The 20,872-nt window shown below is 34.2% G+C and overlaps 1 protein-coding gene across 1 annotated transcript; it reads left to right on the top strand.

The window, feature by feature from the left end:
- Positions 1–2,704: 2,704 nt before the first annotated feature.
- On the top strand, positions 2,705–20,679 carry LOC106061342 (beta-glucuronidase-like). Its single transcript, XM_056005374.1, has 12 exons — positions 2,705–3,112; positions 7,068–7,247; positions 8,070–8,245; positions 9,975–10,117; positions 10,245–10,432; positions 11,413–11,541; positions 11,801–11,979; positions 15,503–15,649; positions 15,757–15,844; positions 16,819–16,995; positions 17,097–17,232; positions 17,541–20,679. The coding sequence occupies exons 1-12, from the start codon at positions 2,915–2,917 to the stop codon at positions 17,741–17,743; spliced, it is 1,944 nt and encodes a 647-aa protein (XP_055861349.1). The 5' UTR covers positions 2,705–2,914; the 3' UTR covers positions 17,744–20,679.
- Positions 20,680–20,872: the final 193 nt, after the last annotated feature.

The following is a 20,872-nucleotide window of genomic DNA, read 5'->3' on the forward strand; positions in this document are numbered from 1 at the left end:
GTAAATTGGTTATACTCGAAAATTGGTTTTCGATTCTATTTTAAAATGTCGTTGTTTTTCAAATTTTATCAAATATTATTCTATAAATTAAAAATGTACAATCATAGAATTGAGAAACCTTGAGTTAAACATATATTTTACAAGAGATTATTTAAGAGCTCTTTAAGGAAAAGATAATCAAGCACTGAAAAGGTTTACGTCCTGCGAAACTTCGTCAAAAAAGCCTAGAATACCAACAAAGGACAAAATTCAGTTTTGTAGATTTAAAAAAAAAAATGTTGATAGCGTCCAGCGGAATCACTCTGGAGAATAGCAAAAGTGTAAGGCATCTTGCAAGAATTTGTCCAGTTTCAGCGACATGTCTAAAGCAAATCAAGCTGTTGTCTCACAACAGACGCTGGAACTCTCCTACACCGAGACGGATATGAGATTATGGTTTATCTTATTCACATTTCTCTTTCTTGTAGCCATCGACGATGTCATTAAACAGGCTGCATTCGGGTTCCCATGGCGTAAACCAAACCGAGTTGGATCAGACAGAAGACATAGCATTACTTTAAATACAATTAAATGTATACACGAGCTGACGGATAAAGACCCCTCAAATTTATTCATATAGGGTGCAGGTTACCCACTTCCCGATCAACATTGGTCACACAGATCTTGAACAAATAGTAGAGTTAACCTATTTAGGCAGTGATGGAGATATATCTCATGATGTTGCATGCCGGATTGGAAAGCAGGAGCCGTCTTTCAATAAGTGCGGCCTATCTGAACCAAAAAATCAATTAGCCTTGAGATTAAAATCCACCTACTCAATCGAATCATTGTCCCAACGCCCATCTACGCTTCGAGCCGTGGCAGATTGAAAAGAGACTGAGTAGTGATGGCTGAGAAGGATCCTACAAATCCTCCCGAGATAATGTTACCAATAGAGAAATATTTTTGCACACAGGCATTCGCCGTCTAATGGAAGTGGCGACTGAACGTCCATTGGCATTTGTGAGACATATCATTAGACAAGACGAAACACTTTACCTAAGTTAGCCGTAACATGAAAGCCGAAAAGAGGAAATAAAAAACATGGCCGTTCACGTCTAACCTGGCGTCACAGCTTTGTAGAACTCCTGAATATCGTGGGCACTTGCTGAGAAGTGGCTTTGAAAGTCGCCTTAGACTGATTTCCGTGTAGAAAGATTGCAGCCTTATGCGTCAAATGGCGTGCGAGAGACTTACGCCTGTGTGTTTTTCAACACATTGTAACAAAAAATGTTACGTTCACCACTCATCTGGTCAGATAAGATGTATAGGGGAGTGCCTTAAATTCACTCAAAGTTATCCGGAGCGAAGCCCCGGCGCCAAGCGTTTCTAAATTTCTGAGCTTCAGAAACTCTTTCTCCTGGCGTCTACAACACATAATGAAGTCAAATAGATTTCAATTAAAAAGGGTTGGGACATATTGATATTAAACTGTGAGAGACATTCGAGGCAGTAATTTTTTTTTAAAGTTGCATTTTGGAAAAGTGCATTTTTCCCACTTGGGTGTCACCCCCTGGTGGGTGTCACCCGGTGCAGCCCGCACCCTCCGCACCTGCCTAGTGACGCCACTGCTCCAGCTGTCTCGTTCTGAGGCCGCATGCAGCCAGTTGTCTCTTCCATAACAGCCAAGGCAAGTTGGCGCCTAAGCTGGTCTTTAAAGCATTTCCGTGGGGCACCTCTGTTACGTCGACCACCTTTTAGCTCACCAAAAAAGACTGCCTTGGCATACGTTCGTCCCCCCATACGGGATACGTGCCCTGCCCAGCGTAATTGTTGGACCATAAGAAGTCTCTCTATACCAGGGGTTCTCAACCTGTGGGTCGCGACCCCTTTTGGGGTCGAATGACCATTTGCCAGGGGTCGCCTAAGACCATCGGAAATGTCGGTTTCCCGTCTATTTTTCATTGGAAGTTTTTTTTTCCATACGATTACTTCAGTGTTGTAACAAGCACATTTATCATAGATGGTATACATTAAAGATAACTTTTTTTTTTTTTTTTTTTTTGTAATTTAAGCAAGTAAAATTAGATGATGCTTTTGCTATGTAGATACATCATGGAGGTCAGATATATAGCCTATACATTTAAAATTTGATTATGATTTTATAACATTAGCAAAATGATATTTAGGGTCTACCTATGCCTATGAACAAAATAAATTTTACGGTTGGGGTCGCCGCTTAGTGGGGAATCGTATTAGGGGGGTCGCTGAGCTAAAAAGGTTGAGAACCGCTGCTCTATACTGTCCACACCGGCGTTCGCAAGGACATCGCAGTTTGTAGTGCGGTCTTAAATTGCCACCGTATGTCCATGATGGAGCGTAAGCATCTATGGTGAAAGCTAAACATTCGAATTAACTCTGGCGTGTTTGTCACAATAATTTTGTAACAATGTAGTTTACCTTATCAAACACTGTACGATTTTGCATTTGTAATCGAAGTGCTAATTTATTTTTAACTAAATAAAGCTTTTGCTATGCTCAGTTTCAAACAATGAAATCAGATATATACATTTGACTGCGATTGTATAACATTAGTTAAATCACATTTACTTAGGCCAATGAACAAAAATGTTTTTATTCGCGGAGCTACAAAGGTTGAGAACCGCTGGTCTAGTGGATCAGATATCTGGCTGTATACGGGCTAATAGCTTTTTTTTTCTTACATCTCTTCATGTGACCAGGTCATGTGACTAATTGAAAACATCTGCGCTAACAAAAACAATTTATTGACTATAAACATAATAGATCTATATAATGCGGCTATAAGCCTTATTGATCACAAAACTTGGGCTCTAGATCTAGATTTAGATGTAATATTTTGATAGATCTAAATATCACTTTTCAAAATAAACATTCATTTTTAGTGCTGCATAAAATGCTTCAAGCACTAGCTCTAGTGTTAGTGTTAATAACAATAAAATCTGCATTTGGAGGCGTTGGAATGCTTTATCCCAAGGAAAGTGAAAGTAGAGATTCTAAATTTTTAGACGGAATGTGGCAGTTCAGAGCTGATAACTCGCCAACAAGAAACAAAGGATTTCAAGAACTTTGGTGGAAAAAACCGCTAGTGGAGGTATTGATTTTTTTAATTTTTATTTCTTTTCTATATCTGAGATTAGACATTAGTCATGATTAGTGAGATACTTAATAACTTAGACTTATACTAGATCTAGATCTAGGTCTTACTTGGTCCTAGGTCTAAATCTAGACTAGATCTAGAAGAAATAGACAGATATATCTATATTAGTATTGTTACGTACGTTATTCTCTATCAGGCTTTCTGTTAACACTGCTTAGCAGCACATCTAACACAAGAACTTGACAACAAGAGCTTCAATTAACAAGGTGGCGGTTTATTTACAATTACATCAACAACAGCCATTAAACACAATTGGCTACACTAAATTCAAATGCTTTGCTACACAACAGAACTGACTAACTAATCACTACAATTCTCTCTAGCTCATACGGCTACATTTTCGAGGACTCACTTTGTAGATTATAGTCCTTACTGCTTGCTCCTGCTGTCCTGGACTTTACTATCCTTTCTTTACATATTGTCTCTCGACCGTTAAGGCTTTCAGTCACGTGACCTCAACATGGGTCACACTTGCAGTATTGTCCCTTTGTTCAACAGCCTTTGACCTGTGTGATTGGCCTCAGTCGTGAGTGTCAGTAGGCCGCACACATTAACCCTTTCAGCCCGCCACTGGATTTACTACAGTATATATAATATTAGATTTCTAGAATTCTACATCATCTAGGTTAGTCACTAGCCATAGTCTAGAGTTGCCCTCATCCTATAGACTATAGAATATAGATCTAGAGTTAGAGTCTAGACAGCGTAGACCAAAAAAAGATAATCTGTCTCTATAATATAATTTAGATCTAGATCTATATAAATTATTATCTAGGGTTAGATGATTACATTGATAAAAATTTCAAATTCAATTAATCTAAATGAAACTAGTAAATACTGTAAGGTGAGATAAATCTTTTTTGAATGGAGTTTGAACCTCAGTGATGCATCATTTATGCTTTGAAGTAAATTAATTTTAATAAGAATAAAAGTTATGACCATTTTAGTTTTAGAAAATTAGCCTTTTCAACACAAATGCACGATTATGTTATGATAATTATTACAATTTTAAACCTGTGATATCTATTAACAATGTTTTGTTTTAAGCCATTTGTGGGGGAGTAGATGTTGAAAACCAACAGAATTAGAATACATATTTGCACATAAATGTTTATAATGTTGAAACCAATAGAGATATTTGAAATGAACATTTCAACAGAATAATGCATGTGCTAAGTTCTATTTTAATGCTGAGATAGAAGTACAAAAAAAAAATTTTTTTTCTTTGATAAAGGTGGACCACATTGAAAAGCGATAAAATAAAATATTTGTTGACACTTAAAATTACTTAATAGGCTTTCCAACAGAAACTTTTTGATACTTATTTTAAATTTAGGATAAATTGTTAACAAAATCATAGTTAAAAACATTGAGCAATGTGTTTGAAAAATGACACAAAAAACAAAGCTTAAATTACGTGTAATTGTATCATGGGCATAGCCAGGGGGGGGTTCTTGGGGTTCAAACCCCCCCCCCAGAAATGAAGTAACCCCCCCCCCCCCCCCCCCCCCCCCCCCCGCGGGGAACGGAATTAAGTGACTGATTTTTGCTTTCATTTTGTTTATTATAGGTGAGATTTTAATACTAAATCATCACTTACCACAGCACGCCGAGGGGGTTTTGAGTTAAAAACCCTCTACCAAGGGGTTTTGAGTTTAAAACCCCCTGCCAGGGGGTTTTGAGATTTTAAAAAAACCCTATCAGGGGGTTTTGAGATACAAATCCCTCTACCAGGGGGTTTTGAGTTTAAAACCCTCTACCAGGGGCTTTGAGTTTAAAACCACCTACAGGGGGTTTTGAGTTTTAAACCCCCTACCAGAGGTTTTTGAAGTTAAATCCCCCTCTTCTATAAAACAAAACAAAAAAATGCAAACAACAATCCCCAGATTCCAACAGCACAGTTTAAGGAATTTAAAACCCCCTCCAAAATTTACGATAAACCCCCTCTTCAATATAAAAAAAGCAAATTACACATTCAAAATTCTATGAGCGTAGCCAAAGGGGTTTTGAGTTTAACCCCCCCTCCAGTTGGGGGTTTGAAGCTAAAAAGTACCTTTTCAATATAAAAAAAAGCAAATTACACACTATAAAATCTATGAGCGTAGCCAAAGGGGTTTTGAGTTGATGGCTTTTTCTTTAAAGTTTAAAACCCCTCCAGATGGTTTTGAGTTTAAAATTCCCCTACAGAGCGTTTAGAGTTGAAAACCTCTCTCTTCAATATTATTTTAAAGCAAACTACAGTCACCAAATTCTAAGATCGTAGCTAAATGGGGTTTTGAATTAAAAAAAAAAACAACACAAAAAAAACTCCAGAGATTTTTTAGTTTAAAACCCCTCAAAAGATGATTTGACGAAAAAACTTTCCTTTTCGATATAAAATCTAAAGCGAAATACAGGCATAGTCGTATAGAGCGTAGTCAAGAAAGGTTACAAATTTCTACCAGTGGCTTGGGCTCCATTAATAGGCCTAAAGTGTGAATAGTCTTCTGCCGAAATTGAAAAACATTAAATGTGGCTCAACAAAGATGGCTCAGACAGATTTTAGGAGTCAGTCATAGAGATCGGGTCTAAATCAAAGAAATCATATGCCGAACTGGGAGTCGAATCCTTAGAAAGGTTGTGACAGAACGTCGCATGTTCGCAAAATAAGAGTTGCGAACAGCTTGCCGTAAAATGCGCCGAGTGGCACGAGAGGGTCTACGTCAGTAAGAATAGCACGTTAGGTTTTTGAAATAAAACTTTTTAATAGCAAGATAAAGCACTGTAGAATATGCATTTTGTTGGCTTTCAATACCAGAAATAATGCTCGGCAGCGGGGCTTTGCCCCGCGCTGGGGGATTGCTGCGAGTTCCCCTAGACCCCCTTGCTGGCAAGCGCGGGGAGTCTACAATAAACGTCTTCCGAAAGGGTCAGAATGTAATAAAGATTAATTATGTACACATACACACATATATAATTTTTTTCCCCCTTCCCCCCAAAAAATCCTGGCTACGCCCATGAATTGTATCAATTAGTTTGGATCAGCCACGTAATTATATATGTATAATAAGCCTAGACATAATTATAAATCTGTACGATAAGAAATATTTTTACCAATTGTTTTTGTTTAGCTTTTAGCTTTTTCAATGGGCTATAATCCTATCACTTGTCTGGACAAGTTGTGAATGTTTTAAATGCGTAAAAAAAATGTTCACTCGAACCTCAAGAGTCCTCAATGGGACTAGCTCAACTTCTCAACATCTGTCAAGTATGATTTATTTCCTTTGTTCAAGATACCAAACAAAATAATTAATTACCTATAGTTAATTAACTAATTGGTTCATTTATTTTATTGATTCTTGTTTTTGTCAGGTAAAAGAAATAATTGTGCAAAATTTCAACTTAAACTGAGATTGAGTATGGGAGAAATAACATGTACAAACTTTTTACCAGACAGACAGAGTGAGTTGATATAAGCTTTGTAAAAAACAACAAAAACTTTATTTTCATAATTTCAATGCTGTAAAATTTTAATCTTTAGAGATAATTATATAAGATTGACAAAAAATCTTGCATTAAAATATTATATATAAAGTGTAAATAACTAATTATTAATATAGATTTCTTGATGTTAGTCTGATTGCGCTTTCCAAATGTATGTTAGGAGCCATAGCTTGCAAACATCATATATGATCGAAGATGAACATTGTTGGGCTGTATCTGTTTTGCTGAAATAGAATAATAAATACTTGTACTGTGTACCAATGTAGGTTTGCTGAAAATATAAAATTAGTCAAGATTTACTATAAATTGTTCATTGCACTAATATCAGCTGTATTGTGAAATTATTTTTTTCACCTAAATAAAATTCCAAATATGTAACTATAAATGTAAATCAATTTTTTTCCAGACAGGCCCTGTGATTGACATGCCAGTTCCATCTAGCTTCAATGATGTGACAGAAGATAAATCGTTACGAGATTTCGTTGGATGGGTGTGGTATGACAGAAGCTTTTATGTAACCTCTGGCTGGGCTAGTGGTAAAAGAGTTGTCTTGAGATTTGATAGTGCCCACTATTTCACATACGTGGTAAGAAAGATTTTTAAAACACATATCCCTTATGGTGTTACAATTTATATGAGTAATTAGCAATTATTTTATCTTTGAAGTAACTGATTAATTATAAACTTTAAATGTAAGTTAAATAGTTTATATGGATTTTTGAGTTTTTCTTTAGCTTTTAGCTTCCAGCATAATGCACAAAACAGTTAGCTTAAATCATTTTTATTCTGAAAATATGACATCTGTTTATAAAATTTAATCTGGTTGATACTGGCTAATTAATAGCCTACTGCCCATTGGCCATGAAATAGGGTTTTTGAAGGAAATAATTGTTATTTTGATACATATCATGTATTGTAATCACATGTACAATTCAAATCTGTCATTGTGAGTTTAGATAAAGTTTTAAGGGTAAGGAATGCAATGCCCAGGATAAAAGTAAGACTTTATCTGCTACTCATATCAATAGGAATTTTAGGTCCAATTTTATTTATGATAAAGCAAATCATTTCAGTGCTTGAAGTGCAGGTCAAGTGGAAGGTTGAACATGTTGAAAGAACTGTCAATGTCAAATAAATATCTTTGTCCTTCAACTAAGTTTTACTATAATTGTTTAAACAGTGTTAAGTTTTTCTTCACCATTATCCAGTTCAGTATTGGTAGAAAAAAAGAAATGAATAAAAAAAACAACTTATGTTGTAGACCAAGATGAAAAAAAAACAAAAACTTATAGCCATATATAGCCATGAATGTCAAAAATAGGTAATTTCCTAGCAATAATACAATTTGTTTATTAAAAACAGTACACTGGACTGTGAGTAATAAATATTCCATCTAACTATTCTTCAGTGGTTGAATGGTAGAGAGGTCATGAGCCATAATGGAGGTCATCTTCCATTTGAAGCTGAGGTGCAGCACCTTCTCAACTATGACAGCTCTAATCTTGTCACAGTGGCCATTAACAATACACTCTCACCAACCACACTGCCACCTGGAACAATTCAATATCAGACGGACACCTCTATGTAGGTTTATAAATAAAATGTGCATTCTAAGTAGATGGGCTATCGCTTGATGTTTTAAACTTTGGGTAAACATATGTGTATAGTTGGGGAATTTTTTTTTTTTTTTGGGGGGGGGGGGGGGGGGGGTTTCAATGTATATGCTATGTTTTTTTGTGTGTCTAGTTTCTTTTTATTTCATATATATTTATGGTTGTGCTGAACATACTGAGAGTGTTTTTTTTTTTTGTATCTTATTTTTTTAAAAGTATTAGATAATAAATTTAAATGGATTTGAAGGCCTATTTCATCTGATAGAAATTCACCTTGATTCTTGTGTTACTGTTGGGAAAAAAGACTACTCTTGCCCAGTTTTTCATCAATTTTTCAATGCCTATCATCAACTCTATATATTGCAAGGTGTGAAAGAGGAACTTTACTTAAGAGGAAGGTGCTGTGGCTGAGGGATAAAGCGCTTGGCTTCTGAGCCGGGTTCCTGGTGAAGACTGGGGTTTTAAATTTCGAGATCTCTGGGCACCTCGAGTCCATTCAGTTCTAAGGGGTACCTGACATTAGTCTGTGAAAAATAAAGGCATGTGGTTGTTGTGCTGGCTACATGACACCCTTGTTAATCATGGGCCACAGAAACAGATGACCTTTACATCATCTGAGGTATAGGTCGCCAGATCTGAAAGGGGGAACTCACACTCTTAGTTAAAAAACTTGAACACTTTATTTTGACCCTCATTATCATATCAAGCTGGAACTTGGCACATCAACACTTTTGTAGTCAATATTAATTAGTATATTAAATATATCAGAAAGATCATTTCATCAACTCTTTCAGTGCATATTTTTTTATTGAAAAAAAGACAAAAAAAACTTTCCAGAATGAACAATAATGTGCAAGGGGGTTGACTTACTAAAATTTTTATTGTATAAACATATTTGATTTATTTCAAAGGAAAATGAATAGGCAACAAAATCTTTACAAATAAAATAAAATATTTAAGAAACTACTTTTTAAAATTAAACCTTAGTACTGGTACAAAAAAGAACTGTATAAAAAATTAATACAAAATTTATTTATTGTAAGATTCAAACTTATAATTATACATTTAATTTATAAATATTCATTTTGTCATATAAAATATCATAAAAGATTCACAAACATGCCAAGCTATTGTATAATTAAGCTTTTTTTTTGGGTCTCTTAAAATAAACTAAAAATGGAACCACTAAAACAATGCTATAATTTTAAAAACAGAAATGAGAGAAATATAAAGTGACACATTATAAAGATTTTGTAACTAATATTATTTACCAAGTTACTTTGCTGAGGTAATGCCGCACTCGTCTGCACTAGCAAAGTTACTCCCTAAGAGTTAGATGACACCCTAAGAGTGAATTAATTAGAAATAAATTACCATTGTTCCGTCTATGGGGCTCAAGGGAACTAACAATTATAGTGTATTTTTCTTATTACTGAGTATCAATAATATCCCTTTTTATGTCCCTTTTTATGAAAAATTAAACAGGAATGCTTAGTGAACTATATTATTTGAACATAAAGAAATAATTTTATTTATCAGAGTTGCAGTATCAATTGCTCATTTTAAAGTTGGAACCCAGAGCAGTTAAAGTCTAGAAATAGGTGGTATTTATAGGTGAAATGAATATTTTCATTATGATAACATAGTTGGTCTTTAAATTTCCTGTTTTAAATTGGGCAGAAATGTGTAACTCTTTTCAGGTATCCTCCTGGATATTTTGTTCAAAATCTTCAAATGGATTTCTTTAACTATGGTGGCATTCATCGTCATGTTCGTCTCTACTCTACTCCACTTGTATATGTTGATGACATTACCATTCTCACTGATGTGCGCAATAATATAGGTGGGTCTCTTTTATTAATTTTTTGAGATTCTTCTTTTTTTATTTTTTTTTTCTAAAAAGATGCAATGAAATAACTTGTTATTGTCACTTGTGGCTTCTAACATTAACTATTTCCCTTGTCTCATAGGTAATGTTACATACACTGTTGTGGCAGGGGGAGGTATTCCTCAGTTTGTTGAGGTGACTCTCCTTGATGCCTCTGAAGCAGTAGTTGCACAGAGTTCCAAACTTGCTGATTCTTTGACAATCCAATCTCCAAATCTGTGGTGGCCTTTTGGCATGAATGAGACGGTTGGGTATAGATACACATTACAGGTAAACTCTACATTACATTTGTACAACTTAAGCTCACAGTGGTATGTGCTCTGGACTGTTGACTTAATAGTCTTATCTTTAAACATTGCCAGCTGGAGGTTTGAGCTAGATTATAATAATCTTCATTTCTGAAGGAACATCTTAAACGTCAAAACAAAGTTAAATGTGTACAGAATACATAAGCATTGATAATTTATGTCAGTGATGCCAAAAATATGGACCGCAGGCTATATCTGGCCCGTGACATGGTTCTATCTGGCCTGCCTAAAAGTCAGCAGAAAGTGTAGTTCAATATAAAAAAAAAATGTTGAAAAAATGCATCTTTTCCAACAATAGGACCCTCACTATTAATCTTTAACATGTCTGTGTGTTTCTGAAATAGAACGGATCTTTACTTTTTTGTGGAAGATGATAAGCTAAAATATTTAATTTCTAAAGAAAGTTTGGCTGATTAAAAAAATGCGTAAATAACGACATTATGAAACACATCTGTTGGCATTCTTGGTTTGAGCCATGAATAAAAGATTATTAAACTACGCTTAGAGATTTTAGGATTGTTGAGAATATTTGCCAAAAAGAGACAAAAAATTGAGTAAGCTGTAACGTTAGCTACAATGTTGCTCACATTATAATTAAAGAAATGAAGCCACTTCTGACACATAAAAAAATAGTATAAAATTTCCAATATCTCAATAATTAATGTAAGTTTCTTATCAAATAGTTTCAGGTCGATTTCTTTTTGTTTTTGTACCTTTTCGTTCATGTGGCCTGCCACATGAGTGTTGGAAATTAAAATGGCCCGCAAGTCAGTTTAGGGTGGGCATCACTGATCTATGTATTTTAATAAGAATACATTTTTTTATCCTATTTTTGTCATATATTCTAGAAATTGATCTAGTTTAAGTAGTCCGATTAGTCTATGAGATCTCGGATCAAGATATATATTCTCTGTTTTCTAATTAAAGCAATGTTTTTTGCAGGTGAATGTCTCAGGAGATGTATATAGGCAGCCTTTTGGTATCAGGACAATCAGAGTAACAGAAAACCAATTCCTCATAAATGAAAAGCCATTCTACTGTTTGGGTGTGGCTAAGCATGAAGACTCTGACGTAATCAAATTACTTTTTTTTTACTTGTATAAACTTTTTTTTTTCTCACGTTTTCTGTTTTTCAGTTTTTAAATCTATAAATATAAATATAAATCTAGAATATGAAATACACATTTTCTTGTTTCTAGAATTAAAAAAATAAAATTGTTTAAAAAGCAATCTAATGTGTTATAAAAGGTTTGTGCTTCAAAGTAAAGGAGAAGGATTTAGTTTAATCTTTGTAAGCTTGTGAAATTAAATCATTACAATGTGTTTTCAGTTCCGTGGAAAAGGTTTAGACTACACACTGATAGCCAAAGACTTCAACATGCTGAGGTGGATGGGAGTGAATTGCATAAGGACTTCTCACTATCCCTATGCTGAAGAAATATTAGAGTTAGCTGACCGCCAAGGGGTGGCTGTCATTGATGAGAGCCCAGGAGTTGGCATTAAAAATGAGTAGGTCACGAGTTTCAACTTAGTTTAGAATAATGGAATAGTTTAATTTTTCTTCAATATTATTAAATTTATTAGCTTAGTAATGGTGTATAGCCAAAGGGAATGACTGTCTGGTATGCACTCTGCATTGTTTTCTATACCGTTTGCTGATTTGAACCCTGCACACAGCCATCCCAGGCGATCCTGCTGGAGATTTTTGGGTAGGACCAAAACATGTAAAGTAAACATATCAAGAGAATGTGTAAAGCATGACTTGCAGTAAACTACTGTTATCAGGGTTCGTAGCGCTCCTAAAAACTCCTAAAAAATGAAAAGTCTCCTAAAATCCTAAAATTCTCCTAAAAATTGCCGAAAGTCTCCTAAAATTTTGTCCACTCTCCTAAAATTTTTACCCAATATTTTTTTTAAAATATAATTTTGCTTATTTCTTGCTAAAAATGTGAGGGGATAACAACAGCGTTACTAGGCATTTTGATCGCATGACCTTACGGGCTGGCTGTGTTAATGACCTGACCAGTGACGCGTCTACACCGCCTTTCACCCACTTGTGAAGCGCGATCTCGTGATTGAAGATGGCCTTGGCTCAAGCAAGCATTTCACCTGGCAGTATTTTTCTGAAGTCATTTTAGAAATGTTTGTTTCCATTTATTGTTACCACTAAAGACGCGCTAGATCTAGTCTGTAGTGACTATTGTCTATAATTAGAGCAATTACCAGACTAATTTGTAGGCTACATCCCTCCGGGCCCTCCCTCACCTAAAATCTTCTTGTTGTAAGTGTAAGAGTGACTTCGCGCGGAAAGTCGGTAAATCTTCTAGATCTAGCTAATCTCTAGTAACTGTAATAGTATCTAGATTTAGATTTAGATCTAAATTAGATCTAGTGAAGATAATTCGCATCTAACCTGAAAACTCCGTGAATTTTAGTCAATTTAATGATCTCGATACATCTAATGTCTAGATTACTCTAGAAATACGCTAGATTCTAGATTTACGCTAAATCACTTAGACTTAGAGTCTAGTGAAGATAATTAACACAAAGAAGTGAAAAGTCCGCAATTTTAGTGACTTAGATCTAGACTCTAGATCTACGGTATATCCAGTGAAGATAATGTGCATACTGCCGCGAAAAGTCCGCGAATTTTAGTGAAATTATATATAGACTCTAGATTAACTATAAAGCACTAGAATCTAGTGAAGATAATTCTCACACAGCCGTGAAAAGTCCGCAAAATTTAGTGACTTAGAGTTAAAGTCCGCGAATTTTACCGAATTAGCTTTAGAGTCTAGATCTTCTGTAAATTTAGTGAAGATAATATTCACACAGCCGTGAAAAGTGATTAGTGATTTAGATCAAAAGAGTCTAGATCTACTGTAGATTTAACGAAAATATTTCGCATACAGCTATGAAAAGTCCGTAAAAATTATTTCACTCATAAAAGCCAGGGAAACTAGGCCTATATGGTTGAAAAAGATTCTGCTAGGAAAAAAAACGTGAATAGGTCTAATTCCCCCCCCCCCCCCCCCCCCAACCCAAAAGCCATTTTTAGTAAGCAAATGTCAACTAAACATTCAAATAGGCCATTATTACCCTATATATTACTGGCTCTGTTTATGAAAAGGATTTAAGTTAACTAATAAAAGAATAAAACATTACCTCAAATGCACACCATGACTCTAGTATCTATAAGATACACATAGGAACTAAAAATGTACATTTCCATCACAGAGAAGATACATCATGAATAAGGCATCTCTAAGAATGCTTCTTATTTAAAAAAAATGGAAAAGTAACCATTTGTAATGTTTTTAAATAAATCTTTGAAAAAAAAATGTTTGTTTGAGGTTTTGAGATGACAGTCAAGTTGTTACTTGATTAAAAGATAACTTTCATTACATTTTCTGTGGACATACAACAGCTGATAACATTGTTTCTGTGCATATTGGCAAGATATTTATTATTTTAAAAATCAAATAACAATAATTGATTTGATAAATGCTTAGTTTTGTGTATGTTTTACTATGTATCACACAAATGGATAGGAAACACACACACACACACATCATACATTTCATCCTTAAAAAACCTCCTAAAATCTCCTAAAATTTTGTCATGGAAAAGTGCTACTAACCCTGTGTTATATAGAGTTGTTGTATCATCAGATGCCTGTACCCACTGACACTATTGTTCTCCAGTTGTTCTTCCAACAAGCGATATGTAGAGTCCAACGCGCGTTTGAAATAGGAACCTACTTTGGCCATATCTGTGATATGTTATTTTGACACAATGTCATTGACCTAGTTATCTGGTGATGGTGGAGAACTATTCTCCAGAAGCTGAGATGGGACTTACAATTGTTCAGATTTGCATCAGCTGGTGATCTTCCTTATTTAGTAGTGTTAAAGCCTCCGCGCGGTGTTGCTTCTTGACAATCTGTCTAGTGTAGATCTGACTGTAGGTAACGCTGAACTCAACATTTCAGTAACACCGGCGAAAGGCCGAAACAATCAAATAGGTAGTCGACGCTGATATGTTGTTCTACAAATATGTTTAATACTCAAAAGGGAATCGTCCGATGTCAATAATGTCGTACTCAAGTCTACTACTCTACAATAAGCGTCCTCCTTCTAGCGTCGTTTAGAGCGTTCTTATTTTTAAAAGATCTGTCATGTCACTTGTCGCTAATTAAAACTTTACCCTATTCCCGAAACAAATAACTAATTCCTAACTACTTCCTAATCATGTCATAACAGTAGGCTATTCATTCGTCTAGTAAACAGTTCAGATTGAGTAAAATAAATTTAGTAAATCCCGGATATTAAATTTTTAAACCCTGTACAGCTGCTATTTGTTTGTTGAAACTTATATAACATATCTATGTGTATCTTTGGATATAGTACAGGCACAGTTCTGGCAAATGAAATATCCAGTATCAATTAATATATAACAGCTCAATATCCTAAAGACTGAATAATAGCTATACAGAAATAATTAGAATCTATACTTCAACTCTATAACCAAAATCCAACTGTCCTGGACTAGGAACAAGAACCACACTGTTTTATTATGAGTTACATTCCATTCAAAAAACATTTCACAAAGTAAAAATAATCCAAGACGAAATCAGTCTTGAAGAATTCAACAACATGAGTTGCCCCCCTTCTCCTCTAAAGTTAACAGGAGACCCAGGCTGACCAGAACTCTGTCCTGACACTTAAGTTATACACACAAAAATATGGTAAGTAAATGTTTGTGGATTTTCTTGTGTGGTCTTCAAATAATAATAATGACCATTTTAATAGTCATTTGTAAATATAAGTTGACATATAGAGTAAAGAATGGATTCTACAGAGATTGAGATTGTATCCATCTTTGCCTACTTGTATGTCTAGTATGTCCTAATACATTCCAAATGTATTATCTTGAGTAGCACTGTGTTTTAAAATATATCAGTCTTGCTTTGAATTCTTTTTTGTCTTTCTACCCATACTTCATCCACGTGACAATTGTTTTTATTCCCCAGTAACAACATGGGTAATGAGTCCATAGCTCATCACTTGGAAGTCATGTCAGAGATGATTCGTAGAGACAAAAACAAACCCTCTGTAATCATGTGGTCAGTGGCCAATGAGCCAGACTCTTCAAGACATCTTGCATTGAATTACTTCAAGTGAGTTTAGGAAGGTCATTTTTTTTTTCTGACTGTGACTTGCATGTGTTGTTCTTGAATTGTTTTGATATTCATAAAGGAAATAATATGACTTTAATGCTTTTCAGAACTGTCATTCAATATACTAGAGACAATGATCCAGCTCACAGACCTGTAACATTTGTTTGTTCCTCTTCCTACAAGGATGATGTTGCTGTAAGTTAAACTCAAGTAAACTCATTGCACCTATTATTGAGTCCTTTCTTTTTTCATCTGTCCTAATTAAAAAATATTTTTTTTTTTTTAAATAACAACTGTTATCGGAAAGGTATTAGTGATGGTGAAGTAGAATTTTAAAAAATGTGTAAAATATTTTCTTAATTTGCATCCATTTTCTTAAATAGTTCCCTAGTAAAAATTGCAAATAAAAGTTCACTAACCTGCAATCATGTTCTAGAATCAATTTTTAATGTTGAGCTGCCTAGCTGTTTATTTGAGTTGAAATTAATGCCACTGGGTCATAAATATTGCACAAATATTTCTTATAACGTTTCCTTTGCTAATTTAGAAATGAAAATTATGCATGTAATTGTTTTCAGTTAAATAAATTAATATGACTGTAAACAATTGTGCTAGATCACTTTCATTTCAATATGTTTTATCCTGAAAAATTATTATCTACCAGTAAGCTCCTCAGAAGTAATGCAAAGTAAAGTAAAGTTCCACTTTCAGACCTTGCGATCTATAGGGCAGATGATGTAAAGGTCATCTGTTTCTGTAGCCTACTGTAAATAAGGGTATCATGTGGCCAGCACAATGACCAACCACCTTTACTTTTCCCCAATTAATGTTAAGTAACCATTAGAGCTGGGTGGACTCAGAGGCGCCCAAAGATCCCAAAATTAAAAATCCCAGTCTTCATCAGGATTCGAACCTGGGACCCCCAAGCCCTTTATCCCTCAGCCACTGTGCCTCCTTCCCCTCCCAGAAGTGGCTAATTTTATATTATTCAGAAGTGGAATTATTAGAAATGGCTGAATGGTTAAGAATGACAAGTTTAAACTGCTACTTCACAATATCAGATTAGTATGCTTATGAAATTGTATTACTTTTATTACAGTCCTTTGTCAACGTAAGTTGTATAAATCATAGTTTAAAAACCATCACAAAATTGTATTCTGCTTGACCAGGTTCAGTTTGTGGACGTAGTTTGTCTCAATAAATACTTTGGTTGGTATGAGGATACTGGCCACTTGGAGCTTATTCAGCGCCAACTCCACACATGGTTTGAAGGTTTCAGAACTCTCCACAAGAAGCCCATCATTGTTACAGAGTATGGTGCAGATACAGTGCCAGGTTTACATAGGGTTAGTCCTGCTCACATTCTCACTAGTAGACATCATACTTCTATACACAATTGTTTAGTGTATGTGTTGAGCACTGTTTGTGTGTGTGTTTTTGTTTCCAGGCTCCAAGTTCTGTGTTCACTGAAGAATATCAAGCAGAATTCCTTCAAGAGTATCACAAAGAGTTTGACATTGCAAGACAAGATTTCCTTGTGGGGGAAATGGTTTGGAACTTTGCAGATTTTATGACCCCTGATGGTAATTTGATAAATCATAGTCATAATGTAAAGCAATGCAATAAAAAAACAATGTGCAAAGACTTGTAACTGACTATATAAAATGAAAAAAATCTTGTACGGTAGATTAAATACTAAAATAATAGCATTGCTAGAAATCTAGATTTAATTTTCTTAGAAATAGAAACCACAAAATCTGTTTACAAACAATGCACTATCTAAATCATCTTTAAAAAAATTTTTTTCTTATTTTGTACAATTGTTTTAAAAGTAATTGACTTTTGGCAAGGACTATTTAACCACTTGTTCATTATGTCCTGACCAACACAGGTATAACCAGAGTAGTTGGGAATAAGAAAGGACTTCTGACCAGGCAAAGGGAACCCAAGAGAGGAGCCTTTGTTATTAGAGACCGGTATAATGCCATTATCAATGGAACAGCACAGACTTGCGGTTGCAGTCCTTCATCTAAATACTCTTCCCAACCTCACTCCTACCAGCATTCAACAAACCCTGACCAGATCATTGGATAATTCATAATTCTTATCATTTATTTTTGTTTCTTTTTATTCTTTTTTAGCATTTAAATTACCTATTTTATATATATATGTATTAAGGCTTGTCCTTTTTATATAATTTATGAGTATACAGGGTGCTAAAAAAAATGTACCAAAACCATTGTGCTATATTTCAAATAAAAAAATTGATACCTTGTTGGGTCATTGATATTTACTGGTCACAGTGGAACAAAACTTTCAGTAACATACTTTCACAAGAAAAAGTTGCACAGAGTGAGGTTAGAGAACCGGGTATGTCAAGCACAGAGAGCAAGGTCCTTAGTTCTTTTTCTCCTAATCCAGGGCTTTTGGTAGAAATTTTCATATAAGCTTGATGTTGTCTGTTCCCTCACATTGAGCACTTGTAAAGGATAAAATAAAAACATGGAAGTTACATACAGCACCTGTGTCCTGTTAGGTATTTATGTTTTATTTTAGAAATATATCGCAATGGTTTTGGCACATTCTTTTTTAATCACCTTGTATAACAGGTTTTAGTCTTGTTGATTAACCAAATAATTGGGTCTCTTTGTCCATTTACAAAATTGTTTTAGATATCTTTTTTATTTTAAGAATTCTTTATATTTAATTTTTTTTAAGTTAAGACTCTCCTTCCTTTGTTCTCTTGGACCATTTTCAACTGCCTTTTTCACCATTATCTTTTACAACTCACTGCCACAGTATGCTGGATCCATTGCTTCATAAATAAATATGCTGAAGCATTACATGTTTTTGCAAGTCTCCTCATCTTAAGTTCGAACTCAGGGTAATCTTTTTCTTACTGTGACCAAACAACTGAACTTTGATTGAATGGCCTGCCAAAGTCCTTGCATATTTTAAACATTGAACTTCTATGGTGTAAGCAAATCTTCATATATTGTATTATCCATGTGAAAAATTCTGTGACTTCTGCGAAATAAGTCTACATAAATAAACAATAATTTTGGCCTTAATAAACAGCTGGTCCATTTACATAAAATTTCCTGTGCTAAAAGAGTGAATGTCTTAAGACATTTTATTATATCCATCCATCTGCATAGGTAAGTAAGCTTGGTTTGAAAAAAAAAAAGGCTGTAATGTATTTGTTTTAAACATAATATATTTGTGCTAAGTACTTTATGAAGCATCATAGTACTTAATATGTTGCCACACACTACAGCAATAAAGGAAATCAACAGATACATGATACAGTGGTGTACACTTGAATTAACAGTATTGAAAGGAGTTCTTAAGTTTCTTAAATATTCTGAAGTTTGAGAACCACTGACACTTACACAGGGACAAAAAATTGACAACTGCATTCACAACAAAGAACAAGTAATCTCTAGTTTGTCTCTCATCCTGTGTACCTATAAATATTTGTACACTGAAACAGTATTGTTATAATTGAGCTGCATATTTTTTTTATTAGAAATTACTTTATGTATTGTATGAAAAAAAAATGTAAGCTTCTTTGTTGAGCATTATTTTTGTCATAATTTATTTTTTCTTCATTTAGGAAAAGTTTCCTTCTAGAACAATGTAACCTTGCTATTTTTGTTTTTGACAATATACAAAATGTTTATCATTTCTAAACACCTTAGTTTGTTTTGAGCTTATTCTATATGACAAGCTGTTTTTTTTAAACGTTTATTTTAAAGTTTTTCACTGCATTTATGTTAATAATGCTTTGAAATATCTGAAAAATATACAATGTTTTGATCAATGTTTTTCAAATCTAAATCTATTTACAAATTGTGATAAGCTGTGGTCACTCTGTGATTACACAATCCTTACTTTTGAAAAATAAAATAGTTAAACTAAATGTATCATCATCAATTGTTTCTCAATGATATCTGTGAAAACATTCAGATCATTATAATTTTTGTAGTCTTCCAATTTTCTTCCAATGTTCATGTTAATATTGCCAAATTTTAAGTTATTGTTTGAAAATGACATTGCTTTATACAGTATCTTTGTTTTGTACTAAAAATAAATATAATTTACATTATTTTAAATTTACAAATAGTTACAAAGACCTAAAATGATGAAGACAGAACCATTTGAAATTTGGTTCAGAACCATTAATCCTTTAGAACAAAATTATGCATAACCTGAAGGTCACATGTATTGCCCTTAATGTGAAGTCTTTTTTCTAAGTTCTAGTACACATTTATTTTATTCTATTGTCCCATCACTTGTTTCTATACAAAGAAACCTGCCACTTTCTAAATTATTTTCGCTTCCCAGGGTTAAAAAATATACTAGAAAATGTGTGTGTTTTTGCCCTTCAATGATGCTTTGCTGTACTTATAAGTTATTATACATTCCTAATGCACAAATTTCTTGAAGGCAATGTTTTAATATATATATATTTGCTTGTGGTGGCTGAGTGGTAAGTGCCTGGCTTCCAAAGTGAGGGGTCTTGAGTTTGATAGACAGGGAGTTTGAATATCAGAATTTATAGGATGCTCCAGAGTCCACCCATCTCTAATGGGTACCTGACAATAGTTGGGGAAAAGTATAGATGATCGGTCATTGCCCTGCTCTCATGACTCCCTCATTAACCAAAGGCCATAGAAACAGATGACCTTTACATCATCTACCCTATAGATCAGGAAGACTGAAATAGATACTTTACTTTTTTTTTTTAACAATATTTAAGCCTTAAACTTTGTTTGGTCAGGGTATTCTTTCACACATGACTGTCATGTTTCTTGCTTTTATCAAACTTGATGTCATCATTGAGATGTCATTGTAGCCATGACTACATGTTGTCAGTGTGCGTCAAGAAATATGGTACTTGTAAAATTACATTTTGATGAATTATGGAGTAATAAAAATGCATAATATTCTTTTTCACCTTATCACCTTGAATAGTTTTGAAACATTTATAGCTGTGAAATAAATTAAAAAAAAATAATGCCTCAAAACACGTCTTCTACCTGGAATCTTTTGTTGTTCAAAATGTGTTGCCTTCTCAAACCATTGGTTAGAATTCCATTATCCACATAATGCCATCATTTGTTGCCTGCTCATGGTGTTTGCTTTGAAGGAAGGACAATAATAATCTAGTCAGACTAGCCAACGGTTATTTCAGTATTTCGAGACTTGTCTGAATAAAAA

Source organism: Biomphalaria glabrata, chromosome 12, assembly GCF_947242115.1.
Source record: "Biomphalaria glabrata chromosome 12, xgBioGlab47.1, whole genome shotgun sequence".
NCBI lineage: Eukaryota > Metazoa > Mollusca > Gastropoda > Planorbidae > Biomphalaria > Biomphalaria glabrata.